Source organism: Castanea sativa, chromosome 7, assembly GCF_040712315.1.
Source record: "Castanea sativa cultivar Marrone di Chiusa Pesio chromosome 7, ASM4071231v1".
Taxonomy (NCBI): domain Eukaryota; kingdom Viridiplantae; phylum Streptophyta; class Magnoliopsida; order Fagales; family Fagaceae; genus Castanea; species Castanea sativa.
The window spans coordinates 15,356,967-15,374,285 of NC_134019.1; the positions used below are offsets into that span (position 1 = coordinate 15,356,967).

The following is a 17,319-nucleotide window of genomic DNA, read 5'->3' on the forward strand; positions in this document are numbered from 1 at the left end:
CCTTTCTTTTTCCTTGTTCTTTCTGTTAGATGGTTTTGCCTTTATTGAGTTAGCGTGTTCAATCACGTGAAACAATGCATGGTCCAGGTAAAATCCCAACCTCCCACTACCAATAATATATTGAGATATATAATTACATGTATATATATAAAAGAAACGGTGACTTGGAGTCTTCATGAAAGTTAATCGTAGAAAAAAAAAAAACCTTTATAGAAGGTTAGGTCTAAAACCAGAACCCTTAAACCAAAGTGGCATGCATTAGTCTCACACTGTTGTGCATTTTTAGTTATTCTATTCTTAAACACAATTACTAAAGTACATAGTAAACAGTTAGTGATTAATGGGTTCTTAATTTCACATGGAAACACAGGTTGTCCGATGGGGGCAGTGGCAACAAATTTTTTTCCTCTTGTTTACTAGTAAATAGAAAAAAGAGGAAAAAAGAAGAAATTTTGGTTTCAGAAACTTTTCAGATTTTGATCGCTAGGGACCAATATATAAGATCAGTATGTATTTAATATCAACAACAAAATCAAGTCTTGTACGACTATCCAACTGAGCTTTTTTTTTTGTGTCTTTCACTCCAAATACAAATCAAAATATTGCATGTTTATTTTGCTTTTCCTTTATTTCCAAGGCAACGATAAAATTAGACAAAAAGGCTGTTTCAAGATCTGTCAATTTGTGCTTCCACTATAACATGAGCGATGGAATACTTTGAGTCCAAGGAAGATTCTCTTACGTGTCTTTTGGCAGCCATACGTGGACGCTAAGTGGACCTGAAGTGACGTGAGGGCATAGCATGCACCGCATGAATCAGGCCTCTCGATCTCTATAACAGCAAAGCCTTAGATATCCAAATTGCTCTCTCTCTCTCTCTCTCTCTCTCTCTCTCTCAAAGTACTATACAATATATGCAAAAGATGGGGTACCTATGTAATGTGATACAAAGCTCGAAGCCAGGGATGTTAATGGTAGTAGTTCAGATTGTATATGCAGGGATGAATATACTATACAAACTTGTATCAGAAAATGGAGTGAATTTGAGGATCCTTATTGCCTACCGTATGTTGTTTGCCACTGCCTTCATGGTTCCTCTTGCTCTCATCTTTGGAAGGTGTTGTTCTTCAAATACATATATAAAAGCTATTTCTTTGGTACAAAAATCCCATTAAATAAATATTGCATTCTACTTTGATGATATATCTACTTGTTCAAAATGTTTTTGGCATTTTAAGATATGCCTTCTAATGATTTTACCTTTTGTTAATGTAATCTGTAACCTACGAAAATAAAAACATAGGGAAGAGGAAAAATGGAAGCTATATTTTATGCCAATGTAATCCCATTAATGATTGTTGTTTACAACCTTTGCAGGAAGACCAGGCCAAAACTAACATGGGTAGTCATTTTCCAGGCTTTTCTTTGTGGGTTACTTGGGTAAGTTTCAGACATGATACTCTCAACATTGTAATTGGCTGGAAGCCAAATTTTTGCTGAGCCATAACAAGTGAAAATGTAATATATAAATTGTGAGATTAATCCTATTGTATCTGAAAAAAATCATGGTGGAGAACTAATTGAAATATCACATCTTCCTTCTCTCTAAAAAATAAAGGCATTATATGGGGTAATTATCCTCAATTTGTATAAAAATTAGAAAAGCTTAATCTAACAACTATATCTTGAAAATGAGAATGAACGAAATATAATTTCCAACACCCAAACATTTAAAAAAAAAAAAAGGCAAGCTTAGTCCTTTCCAGTGAAAATTTAATCCAAATTTTAGACCATCTCACCTAGATTGGAAGTCAGTCACCTAACCTTTAGGGCACAACTATTCACTTTTCAAGTTAAATGAAAAAAAATATCATCGCATATCTTTGGCATGGTAATGGTCACTCTACAAGTTTCCAAGAGAAAACTTCACACACATATACCTAAATTAGATTTTTTTCTAAAAAAAAAAGTTAGATGAAAAAATAATAATATTCAAATTCGAAGGAAAATTTAAGATATTACTAGTTTATTTTTCCTTGCAAAACAACATAAACGTGATTACTAATTTAACATTGAAAAGGAAATTACCAAATCCTAATAATGATACCCATAAATTAGAAAATGCGTTATAGCAGCATATTTCACAAAACCACTAATATTTCAACACCGATAATATTATAACTCAAAACAGTTCAAAGGAAACAATGCTGCGGATGGAATAACAAGGATTTTAATTCAGATTCACCACCAAATCAAACTTGAAAAATTCAATTATACAAAGTATCGTATCATAAAATTGTATTTAATAAAAAGGATATTAGGAGATGTAAAATTTGTATAGAATTATATTTTAACGTAAATTTAAATCAAATAAATTTTATTTGTTTATATATAATGCAATGAAGAGGAACTCGGGCCAAAGTTGAAACCAGCCACCAGGAATATTAATTTATAATATGTGTTCAATTGCAGGGGGACATTGGCTCAGAATCTATATTTTGAGAGCTTTGCCTTCACATCAGCAACATTTGCTGTCGCCATGAGTAATCTCAATCCAGCCATTACCTTCGTTCTAGCAACATCTGTCGGGTACTAAACTTCAAACTTACTCTAATATATGGCAGTAAAGGTATAGCCAAATAGCTATTTATAAGCAATAATTATTCTTTAAAATAAAAAATAAATATTTCTGGTTTAATCTTACCGAGTTTATCAAAGATGTACAAATCTTTTATGACCTCATAATTTTTTTTATTTAACAATGGTTTCAAACTTTCAATTATTAGTGTTCATTTCAATTATTTTTTTCTTCTTTTTTTTAGATGGTTGGATTAATTTTTTAAATAAATGCGTAAAAAATATCTTTTATATGATATCATGATATTCAAGCAAGTGAATTTAGACTTTAATGAACATATAAGATATGCTTTTAAAAAAAAATTGAGATAATTTTGAACAAAGTAATAGTAATTATACAGATTCTCAATTTATACCTAATAAGATACTACGCTGGACGAGAAAAATAGTAAATACAAATTTACAAACAAAATTATATTTAGGAACTTTGATTGGAATATTATATTCATAAAATTTCATTGAAATATCATTTCATTCCACCATCTTATCATATTACAACTAAATTGTGTTTTACAGATTTAGGTATTTATTTGTGTGTCACCAAACAGAAGAATAGTATAGTTATTTCATTAATTTTTGTATTATAATACTTATTCATTTTGCAATATAATTACCTTACTCTATATCAAACCCTCAAAGCTTTTTCTCATCAAAAAAAAAAAAAACCCTCAAAGCTTTTGTTAATTTTATTTTAGAGGAAAGAGGTAATGAAAAAAGAAATATAATAAGTGAAGAGAAGTTTGTAATATGTTCTTTATATAATTTTTTTTTTTTTTTTTTGGAAAACTATTAATATGCGATAAAATCTAGGGATAGTTACACAATAAAATTTTCAAAATTTTGATATTATTTTTATTCCTTGAAATCAAATCTTAACTCTGCAACTAGTACTTGTAAAGTATTAGATTTGAGTCCTTTAAAATGAAATCATAGCCCTGCAAGTCCCATACAATAGTTATTTACAAAAACAATTAAGTAAATCTGATGTAGTGACCACAAAATAAGGATTAAGAGTTTTGAATCGAGAATGATTTCTTTAAGAACATCAAAACCAATCACCCTTATTAGGGTTAAAGTAGATGTTTGAATTTCAATTAATTTGATATTAATTGTTAGGTTGGAAAAGTCAGCACTAGGAACATTGGGTGGGATTATGAAGATTGCGGGGACAGTGGTAGGAATAGGAGGGGCAATGCTATTCACTTTATACAGAGGTGAGAAAATTGAGTTGTGGTCAACGCATGTTGACCTTTTACATCATGATCATCATCAGCAACACGTGGCACCATCACACCCAGGCTCTAGTCGTCATGTAATCGGTGCCCTGTTATGTTTAGCCAGCAGTTTATCCTATGCACTGTGGTTGATAATCCAGGTAGGTCAGAATTCCAATTACTGCCATTTTACAATAATTAAATATTAATTAATGCCCATGCAATTTTCTAATTTATATTTTTATAACTATGTTGCTGTTGTTTTTGAGGACAGGCAAAAATGAATGAAAGATATCCATGCCTTTATTCAGTCACAGCTCTCATATGTACAATGAGTTTCTTGCAGTCTATTGTTTTTGCGTTATGCACTGAAAGGGATTGGAGTGAGTGGAAATTGAGTTGGGATCTTAGGCTCCTTACTGCAGCTTATTCGGTACTTCATCCTTCATTTTTTTTATACACTAGACTAGAGGATTTTACATTATACACTCTGTTTGTTTCGATGAAAAATCTTGTGTAAAGATAATTTTCCTTATTTTTCAGTATTTGGTAGCATAAAAAAATATGAGTCGAAAGAAAACTATTTTTGGTCATCATAAAAAGTATGGCTTATTTTTAGAGATTGTTTTCCATTAAATTTTTTTGGAAAATAACTCTATCTCACAGCAAGCTAATTAAATAAAGGAAGTTTAGAGGTTTTTTTCAATTCATTTAAAATTGCTACCAAATATTGAAAAATAAGATAGTTTTATAAAAAAAATGCTTCTTGAAAAATGACTCATTTTCTAGAAAATATCATTGTTGAAACAAACAGAAATACATATTACAAAACCTTTGTGAACATATCTAATAAATATATTACTAGGTAAATTACTTTTAAAACCTTATAATATAGGGGTGTATCAAATTAAATCATATTGTTTCAAAAGTAGCAAATTAAATCATATTGTTATTTTTGAAACTGTAGAATTTAATGCTGACGTTTTTAAATTTATGTTTTGAAATCTTTTACCCAACTTAATTTGTAGGTGTAACCTCGAATTTGATTTTTTTTAAAATTTTTTTTTTTCATTGCTATATATAAACCTAAATTTAGAAGAATCTTTGACAGTTTTGGAATTTGTTTTGGTTCTTGACTTGTAGGGGATTGTGTGTTCTGGCGTGGTGGTGGCTGTAATTGCTTGGTGTATACAAGCAAGAGGTCCAATGTTTGTCTCAATTTTTAATCCTCTTTCGCTCTTAATCGTAGCACTCGTAGGATCTTTAGTATTGGAGGAAGAGCTGCACCTGGGAAGGTATATATTTTCCAACAACTTCTAAATATATTAAAGCAATAAATGACTTATAAAAAATTATTTTTTTCTTGTTTTAGCAAAAATAAAAAATAAAAAAGGGGAATACATAATTCCAAACAAATTAAATCTTAAACTTTTAGTTGTTCAATTTATATTTGAATTTTCAAAAATCCTACAATTTATCCCCTCTGTCCATCTCTCCCTCCACCTTGAATTTTGAATCATATAGCGAGTACTCAAATACTACTTATGAGTATTTATAACTTACCCCTAGTTTTTTTTTTTTTTTTTTTTCGGAGAAGATAATTAATAATTGGTTAGCCTGAAAATTAAGATCCTATAAAGTATATCTAGATTAACTCATTAAAGTTACTAATTTATACTATTATTCTTTCACATTCAATTTCAATGCAATAAGATTCTCAAAGAAAAAACAAATCAATCCAATAAGGTAAGTCCAGAGTTGTCCACTAATATAAAAGATTAATTTTAGGTTACACCTTAGTTCGTAAGTGGCTATCCCGAAAATTAAGAGCATCCTATAAGTATATGGATATAAAGTTACTAATTTGATTTTATTTTGTTTTCACATTCAATTTGTCCTTTTGGAGCTGACATAACAAACACTTTCAACTAAGATTTCAATCCAGAAATTTTTCTTCAGCGCTTCCAATGCTTTCTTCAAAATTTTCTGAAGTTCAAGTAACTGAAACGAAGGGTTTCCTCAATAGAAGTGTTAAGTAGCAAGGTAGGGCTGGAATGCTGTTAAGGTTCCGGATGAGTGACTAGCTGTAGGTTAATGGCTAACTTCAGAGGAGCCATGCCTCCTAAGAATAAATGGGAGGATTGGGAGACGATTGGGAAATAAGAGATGAAAGAGACTTCTTTTTTATTTATTTATTATTAATGATCATACAAGGCTAGCATGCCATTTACACGTGAATTGCAAAGGGGGAGATGCTTTGCTCAACCAAATCTTCTAACCAGTTGGGGCAGCTAGCATAACATCCTACAACAACCGAACACCCTATCAATTATGCATAGACACTAAACAAAACACATGGAACTAAGCCTAATATGTTATACACTAACCTTAATATCTAACAATAAAAACCTTAAGGTCCTCACAAGCACATAAGAATTTGTATTGGTAACTAGCCGTTGGCCCAAGGTTGCAACTGTACCATCAGTATAAGTTAGCAATTGTCATAATCAGCACACCTAGTAGTGACACTCTCACTACCATAGCATTATACATAAAGCAATAACATCATGTAGCATTAACAGCACAATGCGGTAACATAATGCAACAATAACATCACCAATAGGATCATAACAATATCCATTAAGGCATAACAGTATATACTAGGGCACCTTGAAAGGTTTGTAACATACCGCCCTCCTTAAAACACCATGTCCATAAGGTGTCGAAACTAGCTGCAGAGTTTATGCAAATTGAACCAAGTAGCATCTTCCTTAGATACCCATTGATCAATGATAGTCCTATTTCTAAGCTGATGGGATCTCTCCTGAAACATAGCCAATGTTTCGAATGAAAGAATGACCTCTTGGTTCACTAAAGGCAGTGTAGGGAAAGGACTAACATGTTGTCCCAACTTGGCCTTGAGATAGAATACAACTGACCCATATTTTTTTATGAACCAAATTTCAACCCAAATGTTTGCAAGTGTATACAAACAATTTATAATGAACATAATCTTTGGTCAACATGCTCGATTTATTTATAGTTAAAACTGGAGAGTAAATAATTAAGCTTTGGCTAAAAGGGGTAGTGGCCTCTTTTAGTAAATGTTGATTGCTGCGTTCGTTGAATTATTGTAGATTATGCAAAACTTGTAAAAGCTTTAATCTCAAAAAAAATAAAATAAAAATAAAATAAAATAAACGATAAATTCTTACATTAGCACTTTTATGTTTTCAAATGACAGTATACTAGGAGCGGCTTTGATCGTGTGCGGGTTGTACATGGTGTTGTGGGGTAAAAGCAGGGGAATGAAGATGATAGATCAGCCAGAGTCATCAAAAAGCTCCCAAGAGTTTCAATCTCAATCGAGTGAGATTACTACCGCTTCTGCAATAAATAATAACAACTATGGCAACAATGAAAGCATTAAAAATATTAGCTCGAATGGCCTTACAACATTAAGCGTAGCTATTGATGGAGATTCATCATAAAGGAGATTTGAAGAAAATGAAATGAAATAATAGGAACGCAATACAAGAAGAACTAAAAAATGACTCACATTTGTCATTTAGATTTAGAGACCCGAAATTGAGATGGAGGAGACAGATACTACAAGTTGGTTTTTCTCGTAAATGATACCCAAAAAAAAAAAAAAAGCTCTTACTGCTAAAAGCAGTTAGAAATAATCTCCCAATGTTCCTAGATGCTTAAATATCAAGTTTTAGAACTCTTGGTAAAAATTCTGCCGAAAACCGCAATATTTGTATAGACTTGTTAGGCAATTGGTCAATCGAGTGTATATAGAGTTTTGGACAAAAACTCTTGTTAGACATTTGGTAGACACTCGGTCAACCAAAAATCTCGCCAGACATTCGTTAGCCACCATAAATGTACTTAATTTTCCAATTGATTTTCAATTGTTTCTTTCTCATTATCTCTTCTGAAGAGATAATAACACTCTTTCACTACTAAAGTGATGTATTACAATCGACTTGGATATACAAAATATCCAACACTCCTATTAGTTTGTAATACGTCCTCTTAGTCATAAACTTAATTTGACATGCTGTCATGCATAAAAGATGTGCCTTCCAACTTAAACCTCCACTTAGTGTAATTGCCTTAAGCCTGCTGGATATATTTATACAATTTACTTTTGTGATAAAGCAAAAAGAACAATACACAGATCTAAGAATAAGCAACAACACAAATAAATGTAATAGGCAAAAACCATAAACAAATACTGAATATATATATATATATATATATGTATATAAAGAGAAATTTGCAATAATCAAAAACTTACAGGCTAAATGCGTGAAGGATAAACAATTCAGATCAAGTCTTGTGTTTGACACAATCTCTTTAAAGTAGATTTCGCCCCTCACACAATTATTGTGGTGCTTTGAGACTCACGAACGTCTACCTCCCAGGATAAAATTATCTATAGCACGAAAATGAAGCACACAAGGTCGTACTCTGCAAACTACTTAATGTCTCTTTCTCTCTCTTTGACACAAAATGAAATGCACAAAAAATATTCTCACTTGGAGAGTTTTTTGAAAAAAAAAATTGTTTTTTATGAATGAGGGACTATCGAAAATTGTACGTTACTGAACAGGTACTCTGTTTCAGTAATAACTGCAATGCAAAGACTAATTGGCTTAAAATATTAAAATAATAAAATATTATTATTTGGACAAGTAGGTCCAATCCACATATGTCAAAAGCCCAACTCAATGTCCAACTCATGAGCATATAAACTCATATATAATCTCTTTCCTTTTCTATGTGGGACTTAGGATTTTTACCACTTAAAAACATCAATTTCTTATTCACTCCATGCCATTTTTCCAACAATCCCCCACATGAATAGAAATTGATAAAAACAATGCAAATGATGATGCAGAAACAGAGAAAGTAGAAGAAAAATTACTGTATTGAGAGAAGTACCTTGTGGTTTTGAACTTTCCTTTGTGAAAGACTATCAGATATACTAGCTAACTAGTGAACATGATGTCTTGAACTGTTCAGCCGTTTGTATATACTAAGACAATAGAATTCACACGGCTCCTTTTTGAACATATTTTGTTCTTATAGTTGTGTTTATTTCGGTCCTAAACATATCCTAGGAAATTCATGAAGCGTTTTAGAGAATTCAGCCTAGAAACTCTCATGAAAGCGGCCCCACTTCACACTCATATAGGTGATTCTTATTAAAAGTATCTTGCTATACCCCACTCGGAATTCTAAGATATAAGAATCATTAAAAGCAAAGCTTACCCTAAACATTGCTTACAGACATCATTATTTCATCATATGAATGAGAGAGAGAGAGAGAGAGAGAGAGAGAGAGAGATGTAATCTCCATAGTGATAAAAACTAGTCTCCACAATTTTGTTGTCCCTTTGAAAACCTAGATCTTAGGATCTCCAGTCAACTAGGCGGGGTTACCGTCATGGATCCTTTAGGTCATAGGCTTTAACCTCATTCCCCTCAATGAGCAGTTTACTTGCTCTCCACTCAAATAACTAATTACGGATTTGTTTTATAATTTAAAACAACTTTCATTTGAGAGCAACTGCCTCATGGTAATATGCCTCAGAAGAATATGTCAAGATCTACCATAACTATGTGTACTACCAAGACACTTAATTGGTAATTACACATTTAGAAATAGGTAGCATATTTCACATGTCATTGTTTTATATCTCAATCAAAACCTCTTTAAATAAGCCACCTTCTTTTTAAGAGACACCCCCACATTTAAAGAATTATAAAAAAGTTATTTGACCTTTCCATAATTCATAGTGTCTTACAAATTTTCTTTCATTCCTCCTTTGTTTTGTCCAAATGGATTGCACCATTCGCTCCACACATCATCGTTTTGCAGAACCATTTCAATTCCATTCAATGTTATCAATGATCATAATCACATATGTTCATTAAATGCATAATATAACATTGGGTCAACAAATAGTTATTGCAAAGAAACAATTTTACAAAACAATGAATACAAATGATGGCCAATCCTATTCATCACGTCCATAAAGGTTAAAGTAATATACTAGCTTATGTTTTTATTACAAGTTCACATGGCTAACTTAAGCATATTAAAAGATCTTACTACTCTATCATGTCACTTTATATATCTAGGCCATGTTAACTCCTTTTCCTTCTGTAATATGCTAAACTACTTTTTCCAAAAAGCAGTCAAGAGGAAAAGTGTAAAAATCATACACACAAATAAAGAGAAGCCGAAAAGTAATAAATAATTCTAGATATATTACATCAAACACACATATAAGTCAACTGAAGATTATATATACGCTTTTACAATACAAAAGTACGTAAACTACAAGCTGTATATATATATATATATATATATATATATATATATATATATATATATATATATATATATATATAATATAATATAATATAATATATAAGTCATCTCTATATCACATTACTACAATATCACACTTAAATTATTACAAACCAAAACCACACTTGCAATAATCCAGATTTACTCTATATTAATTTTGAATAGCCCATTGCTCATATAACCCTTTCCCACGTACATGCCATTCTTTGTGAGTACAAACTTGTCAGATTCAATGACCAATTTGAAGCCATTCTTACTTAACAGTGAGAAAGAAACAAGATTCTTACGAATATCTGGCACATGCAACACATCATTCAAAGTAAGTTTCTTGCTTGAAGTCATCTTCAATATTACCTTTCCTTTTCCTACAACCTTAGAGGTTGAGGAATTCCCCATGAATATTTCTTCTCCATTGTCCACAGTATGGTATGAAGAAAACAAATTCTGATCTAAACATACATGGCGAGTAGAACCAGTGACCATCCACCATTCCTTGGTATCTCCTCCTACCAAATTCACTTCAGAAATCACTGCAGAAAGGTCTATATCATCAGAAAACAAATTCTGATCTAAACATACATGGCGAGTAGAACCAGTGACCATCCACCATTCCTTGGTATCTCCTCCTACCAAATTCACTTCAGAAATCACTGCAGAAAGGTCTATATCATCCACATCTTTAGAAATATTTTCCACTTCAGTAATGTTGGCTTGAAAGCCTTTCTTGGTCCCTTGGTCTTTACGCTTATGGCAGTCCTTAGCACGATGCCCCATCTTGCCACACACATAGCATTTTCTGTTTAACTTTGTAAAGTTACCCCCACTAGTTCCAGAGTACTTCCTCTTATTCTTATTATGCTCCACAATGTTTGCTTTAGATTCCATGTAGTGATTCCCTACGGCTTTTTCTGAAGAACATTTTCTTCCTTAATTCTCAATCATACGATCAAGTCTTCTAGCCGCATCTCCTTGCGCTTATGCTTCAGGTAATTTTTGAAATCTTTCCAAGAAGGAGGCAATTTCTCAATGATAGTAGCCACTTGAAATGATTCACTTACAGACATACCCTTAGCATGTATTTCATGTAAGATTACTTGTAGCTCTTGCACTTGACTAAGCACAATTTTGGAATCCACCATTTTGTAATCCAGAAGTTTGCCCACAATAAACTTTTTAGTTCCAGCATCTTCTGTCTTATATTTCTTATCCAGGGAATTCCACAATTCTTTTGCTATCTTGATTGAACTATACACACTATACAATGTGTTGTCAATCCATTCAGAATATAGTTTTTGCACAGGAAGTCAACATGTTTCCATGCTTCCACAGCAGCAACCACTTGCCTATCTGTCTCATTTTCCTTGAGTTTTGGAGCATTCTCATATAAGAATTTTGTCAAATTCAATGTAGTGAGATAGAACAGCATTTTTGGTTGTCATCTCTTAAACTCAGTACCATTAAATTTCTCTGGCTTTTCTCCATGATTAACAGGAACAGTAATAGGGGCAACAACAGGCACAATTTCATTCAACATTTCTGTCAAAATAAAACTCCATCAGATTGAATTCGCAAAATCCAACTGAAGCATTAGAGAGAGAGAGAGAGAGAGAGAGAGACGGCATATAGACACGGCACTACATTCAAGTATCACTTTAAAGCAAAAATCATATAAAATATAATAAGTCATCTAGTCTCTGCGTAATGTCAAAATAGACAAAGGATTTTGATAGTAAAAGTATTCTACTCAGGTACCATAGAAATACAGTCAAAGTTCAAGAGAACATGAATTTGCACTAAAAAAAAATCAACAACTAACAATCACTTTTGTAGACTAGACAATACATAGCCAACACAAAAAAAGAGGTTCTAGAGCCACATAAATTACTAAGGTCATAAGCATATATAATATTGTATCCAACAAATATTTAAAAATATCGGATTGCTAACACAATTCGTACAATGATTGAACAAATGAAACCAATCCCCAACCAAACAATAATTCAAGTTTCACAAATATCCTAATATAATATAATTTAATTAAACTCACCCCTACTATCAAGCATCAAATCAACTTTATCACATGCTTAGAAAATATCTAAGACACAGGGCAAACATTAGCAAATATGACAAAGGTCCTAGTCCAATATAATAATCAAGAGAAAAAGATCAACAACAAACAATATATACAAACCAAATTTTGCATTCAAACACAAAATTCAATGTTTTCAAAATATTAAAGTTCACAATTTTAACTTTATAAAACAAACAAGTAGATAGATATACACGTCAATTGATAAACACAAACCCAGTTTTGCCAAAAAAATTTGCACAGTTAAATCAATTGCCGAAAAAGTGTTTTTAACAATCACAAGATTCCTTTCACCGTGAATCACAAAAATAAATTAAAATATTTTTAATTCTGCTTTAAGATTGTTGGATATATTTCAACAATTTACTTTTATGATAAAGCAAAAAGAACAATACACAGATCTAAGAATAAGCAATAACACAAATAGATGTGATAGGCAAAAGCAATAAACAAATACTGAATATATATATATATATATATATATATATATATATATATATATATATATATATATATATAAAGAGAAATTTGCAAATAATTAAAAACTCACAGACCAAATGCGTGAAGGATGAACAATTCAGATCCAGTCATGTGTTTGACTAAATCTTATTAAAGCAACTTTCGCCACTCACACAATCATTTTGGAGTTTTGAGACTCACGAACATCTGACTCCCTGGATAAAATTATCTACACATGAAAATGAAGCACACAAGGTCGTGCTCGCATATTACTCAATGTCTTTTTCTCTCTCTTTGACACAAAATGAAATGCACAAAAAATATTCTCACTTGGAGAGTTTTCTGAAGAAAAAAATTTTGTTTTTTTTATAAATGAGGGACTATCAAAAATTATACGTTATTGAACAGGCACACTTTTTCGCAATAATAACTGTTGTACACGTAATTAACCGACTCAGAATATGAAAATAATCATATACTAGTATTTGGACAAGTATTCCCTATACAAATATGCAACAAGCTTAACCCAATGTCCAACTCATGAGCATATAAACTCATATATTATCTCTTTCCTTTTCTATGTGGGACTCGGGATTTTTACCATTTTTAATAACATCTTCAAGTGAACATAGAAAACATCAATTTCTTATTCACTCCATGCCATTTTTCCAACAAAGACTCCAATAGTATTAATGATGGCTAGGTGTTTAAACCAAACTCTTTATGAGTCAATATCAGAAAATAACTAATATATGATAACATCCACAACAATTTAAGAATTCCACCATTTTTGTTAAAACCGTTATGGTCTTATGCTCTTCCCAGTTTAATTGATCAATATTTACAAGAGAAATCCATTTTACTCTTATGTTCACAAATGTGAAGTTCATACTTTATGTCTTTATTACACAAACCTTTAATTATTTATGAACTTCGTTAAGAGTATAAAATTCATCCTCTAAAAACATAACAGACAGTTCTAATCCACTCTAAATGAGATGCAAAATTTTAGTGCATTTACTAACTACGTGTCAATAGCTTGTCACACTAATAGTGGCCACTATTAGTGATTCTCTTAAAAGAATGGTTTTAGTCTCATTCCAATGAATATTATCCTAACCAAGTCTCGAGACAATGCTTTGGTAATAGGATTGGTCAAGTTATTACTTGAATTAACAAGCACAATTGATATGGTACCATCTTCTATCTATTGTCTTATGAACTTATGCCTTATACATCTATACTTTTCCTTTTATACCTTACTATATGCTCAAGCCATGATGACTTCACAATCATAGTACACCAAAACGGCTAGTATCAATTGTGACCATAACCCTATATATCTAAAAACATATTTCGTAGACATTTTGCTTCCTTGTCCTCTGCTGGCAAAGCTATAAACGTATATTCCATGGTGGAATGAGAAATTTTCATTTGTTTCTTAGATGCCCATGAGATTGCACTCCACCAAGAATAAATATCCAACCATAATAGACTTTTTACCACTCACACTTTTAATTCAACTAGCATTCAAATACACTTCCAATAAGACTGGAAAATTAGAATATGAGAGTCCTAGACTACTGGTTCTCTTTAAGGAACCAAAGTCTTTGCCTATTTATTATCAATTATCCTCACTTGGATTACTTGTATATCTAAAAAGTTTGCACGTTGCAAAGACTATGTCTGGTCTAGTGCAATGCTTGGCTAAGAAACACAAACATGGCAAAATTGTCAACATACTGGTGTCGAATACGTATCCGATACGGACACAAACGTGTCAAGTACGCACTTAGAATGATAAAATCAATTTTTAATCTGGCTGTTCTATTTTGATGTTAGAAAAACCGAATTAAACAAAGTTCCAAAATATATATATGCTGAAATTTGAGATGCTAAATTGAGTAGAAAGGGCAACCATGGTAACAATAAACAATTATTTACACAATCAACAAATTGCAGAAAGATTAATTACACTATACTGACCTTGCGCATGTTTTTACAAAAAAGAAACAGAAAAGTACATATGTTTGGTAGAATGAAGGGTTTTTTTTTTTTTTTGTCAATTTATTCAACTGACTTGAAACATCAGATGGATTAACGTTTTGTTTTAGTGTGGCGTTTTGCGTTTTTTTTTTCAACACGTCAATTTAAACTCAGTATTTTGTCCTATGTGAGATAACTAGAGATAATACAGAAATAAACTTTCACTCGCTTCTACTTTTATATATAGTATTTGATATGATAACAGATACATTCCTAGCATTTGGAACAATGGGGTTTAAAGCATACAACTCATCTCTTATATAGACCATCCAAATGCTAAGGGGATTTGGATCCTCTGCATTTCTCTTTGAAATGGAGAGTATCCATTTCATGGACAGGATCTCTTTGAAATACATCAATGATCTAAGACATGCCAAGTCAATTAAAATACAAATACCTAACTCAACAAACGCAACTGTGTTTAACCATACAGTTTACTTAGCAAACCCATCTTTTTCGAAAATTTCAAAATCTCTCTCTTCTCCAACCCATCTCCAAACTACACTCTCTCTATCTCTCTCTCTATGTTAACCCTTACATTGTCACTACCACCATGACCCCTCGTGCCTAGCCACCATTATCGCGTAGGCCAAGTCTCACACTAGTCCAGCATCGTCGGTTGCTCCACCGGCACAGGCATTGCCTAGTAAGTTTTCCCTCTCTATGATTTTTTTTACTAAAAAGCTTTGTTTGATTGCTGGAAAAACAAAGGAAAAAAAAAACTATGATACTGCTATTTTTTTTAATGGTGCTGAATTTAGTTTCTTTTTTGTGTGGCTTTATTAGTTGTTGGTTTGAGCTTCAAGATTAAAAATTTTCAGAATGCTCTGCCATGGAATGGTTAAGTTTGGCTCTGCTTTGCCTAATTTCAAACTCTTGCTGCTCATTATCATGACAAATCTTTCATCATCAAAATCTCATTTCCTTTTATCAGTTTAGCTTGTAGGCTGAGTTAGACATTTGCTTTCATTAACAAAATAGGGCTGACTTTATGCAAAAGGTGCTTCTTTGAATTTCTATCCAATTCCTAGCTAAACCACTTGAATTTTGTGCAGTAACAATTCTTTTTAAGTTTTACATACCTTGTAGAAGTTACTGTCCTCAATATTACTTGTGTATTAGTAGTATTTTGTAGAATTGTCAACTAAATTTGTATCATAACATTTTTTGCAACTTGGCATCGTATTTCTACATTGCAACATATGTCCCAATGTATCATAGCTAGCTAGTGCTTAACTTTTTAATTAACATATTACTTATTCTTATAATTAGGTCCAGTACTTTGAACTGCTTTTGTTTTTTGGTAAGTATAATATTAAATCAAATATCCATTTCAGTCTACTTTGTATGATTTCAATTGATCTTGTTATGTTTGTATGCATCACATTATTAAATGGGCTTTTGAGTTGATAGGTCAAAATGCTTGTGTGAAGGGGGTTTGAAAAATTGAACATTTGGCTTACTGCAAATAAAAGCATAAATATTTATCATCTAAATTATTATTATTAAATGGCCTTTTTCATTTTGTAAGTTACTATAAATACTATAATTTTAAAAACTTTTATTGGACCTCAAGGCTCAGGCTTGATGTAATGTGCATGTAGGGACAAGCCTTTTTGAACTCGTGTTCTTTTCACACAAAAGTGTTTGGATTTTGCTTAGCTTCTTACCAGATTCCCTTTCAAATAGAAGGTATGTTTAATAGAAGATATTGCTTTTGTTCTTATGTTGGTTTAGTTTTTCAAATAGAAGGTATGTTTAATAAAAGATATTGCTTTTGTTCTTATGTTAGTTCAGTTTCATGACTGAGTATATGGACCACTTGAAGTTTGTCAATGTATTTGCTATATGTAGAGATTTTGATTTGATGGTATGGATTTTTGAGAAATTTTTCTTTGTGGATTTTTTTCCCTTCTGATGTACATAATGCATTTGATTTTTCTTTTTGTAGAAAATGAGTTGGAGAAGCCTATCCTTAAAAAAGGTCTAAAGACGGGTACAAGTGTTGTTCATGAAATCAAGTGCAAGCTTTATGCAAAGTTCCATGTACTAATTTTCGCCCATTTGTTTTGAAGAAAAGGTTTTGAAGTATCCCATGACTAATTGAAGAAAATGTATCTTGAAGTTCGCAATGCAAAATTCGCTAATTTTTCAGTTTAAGTAAAGATTGAGATTTGATATATTATAGCTTGTAGGGCAACTTAGACAATTATTTACAAAGTTTGTAGCAACTTTTTGGTATTTTTTGTAGTTGGCTTAGAAGATACTTAAAGATGTTGGTTTTGTGTGTACATGCTTGAGTATTTTTTTAGCTGAATAGTGACCATATATGTGATATGTTATTAACATTATCAAAATATGTCTAATGAGGTTTTATTTTCTGTGTAATTTCTTAACATGACGATACATGAAATGCAGTCACCTAGAATACCTGACACTTTGATAGTCTTTCCCCTCAAGTAATTGATGATTCAAAATAACGCAGG

At 31.7% G+C, this 17,319-nt stretch overlaps 1 protein-coding gene across 1 annotated transcript; it reads left to right on the forward strand.

Annotated features, from left to right (window-relative positions):
- The first annotated feature begins 922 nt into the window (after window positions 1-922).
- LOC142644033 (WAT1-related protein At1g25270-like) lies at window positions 923-7,342 on the forward strand. Its single transcript, XM_075818722.1, has 7 exons — window positions 923-1,117; window positions 1,378-1,440; window positions 2,473-2,589; window positions 3,754-4,012; window positions 4,126-4,284; window positions 4,995-5,146; window positions 7,096-7,342. Exons 1-7 carry the CDS (start codon window positions 924-926, stop codon window positions 7,340-7,342), a joined length of 1,191 nt encoding a protein of 396 aa, XP_075674837.1. The 5' UTR covers window position 923.
- The last annotated feature ends 9,977 nt before the right edge of the window (window positions 7,343-17,319 follow it).

Bases quoted from the DNA above. Each gene is read 5' to 3' on its own strand.
- LOC142644033 (XM_075818722.1), top strand. From the start codon at position 924: ATGGGGTACCTATGTAATGTGATACAAAGCTCGAAGCCAGGGATGTTA. The intron at 1,441-2,472 runs GTAAGTTTCAGA...GTTCAATTGCAG, and splicing joins TTTCTTTGTGGGTTACTTGG to GGGGACATTGGCTCAGAATC. The intron at 4,285-4,994 runs GTACTTCATCCT...CTTGACTTGTAG, and splicing joins TCCTTACTGCAGCTTATTCG to GGGATTGTGTGTTCTGGCGT.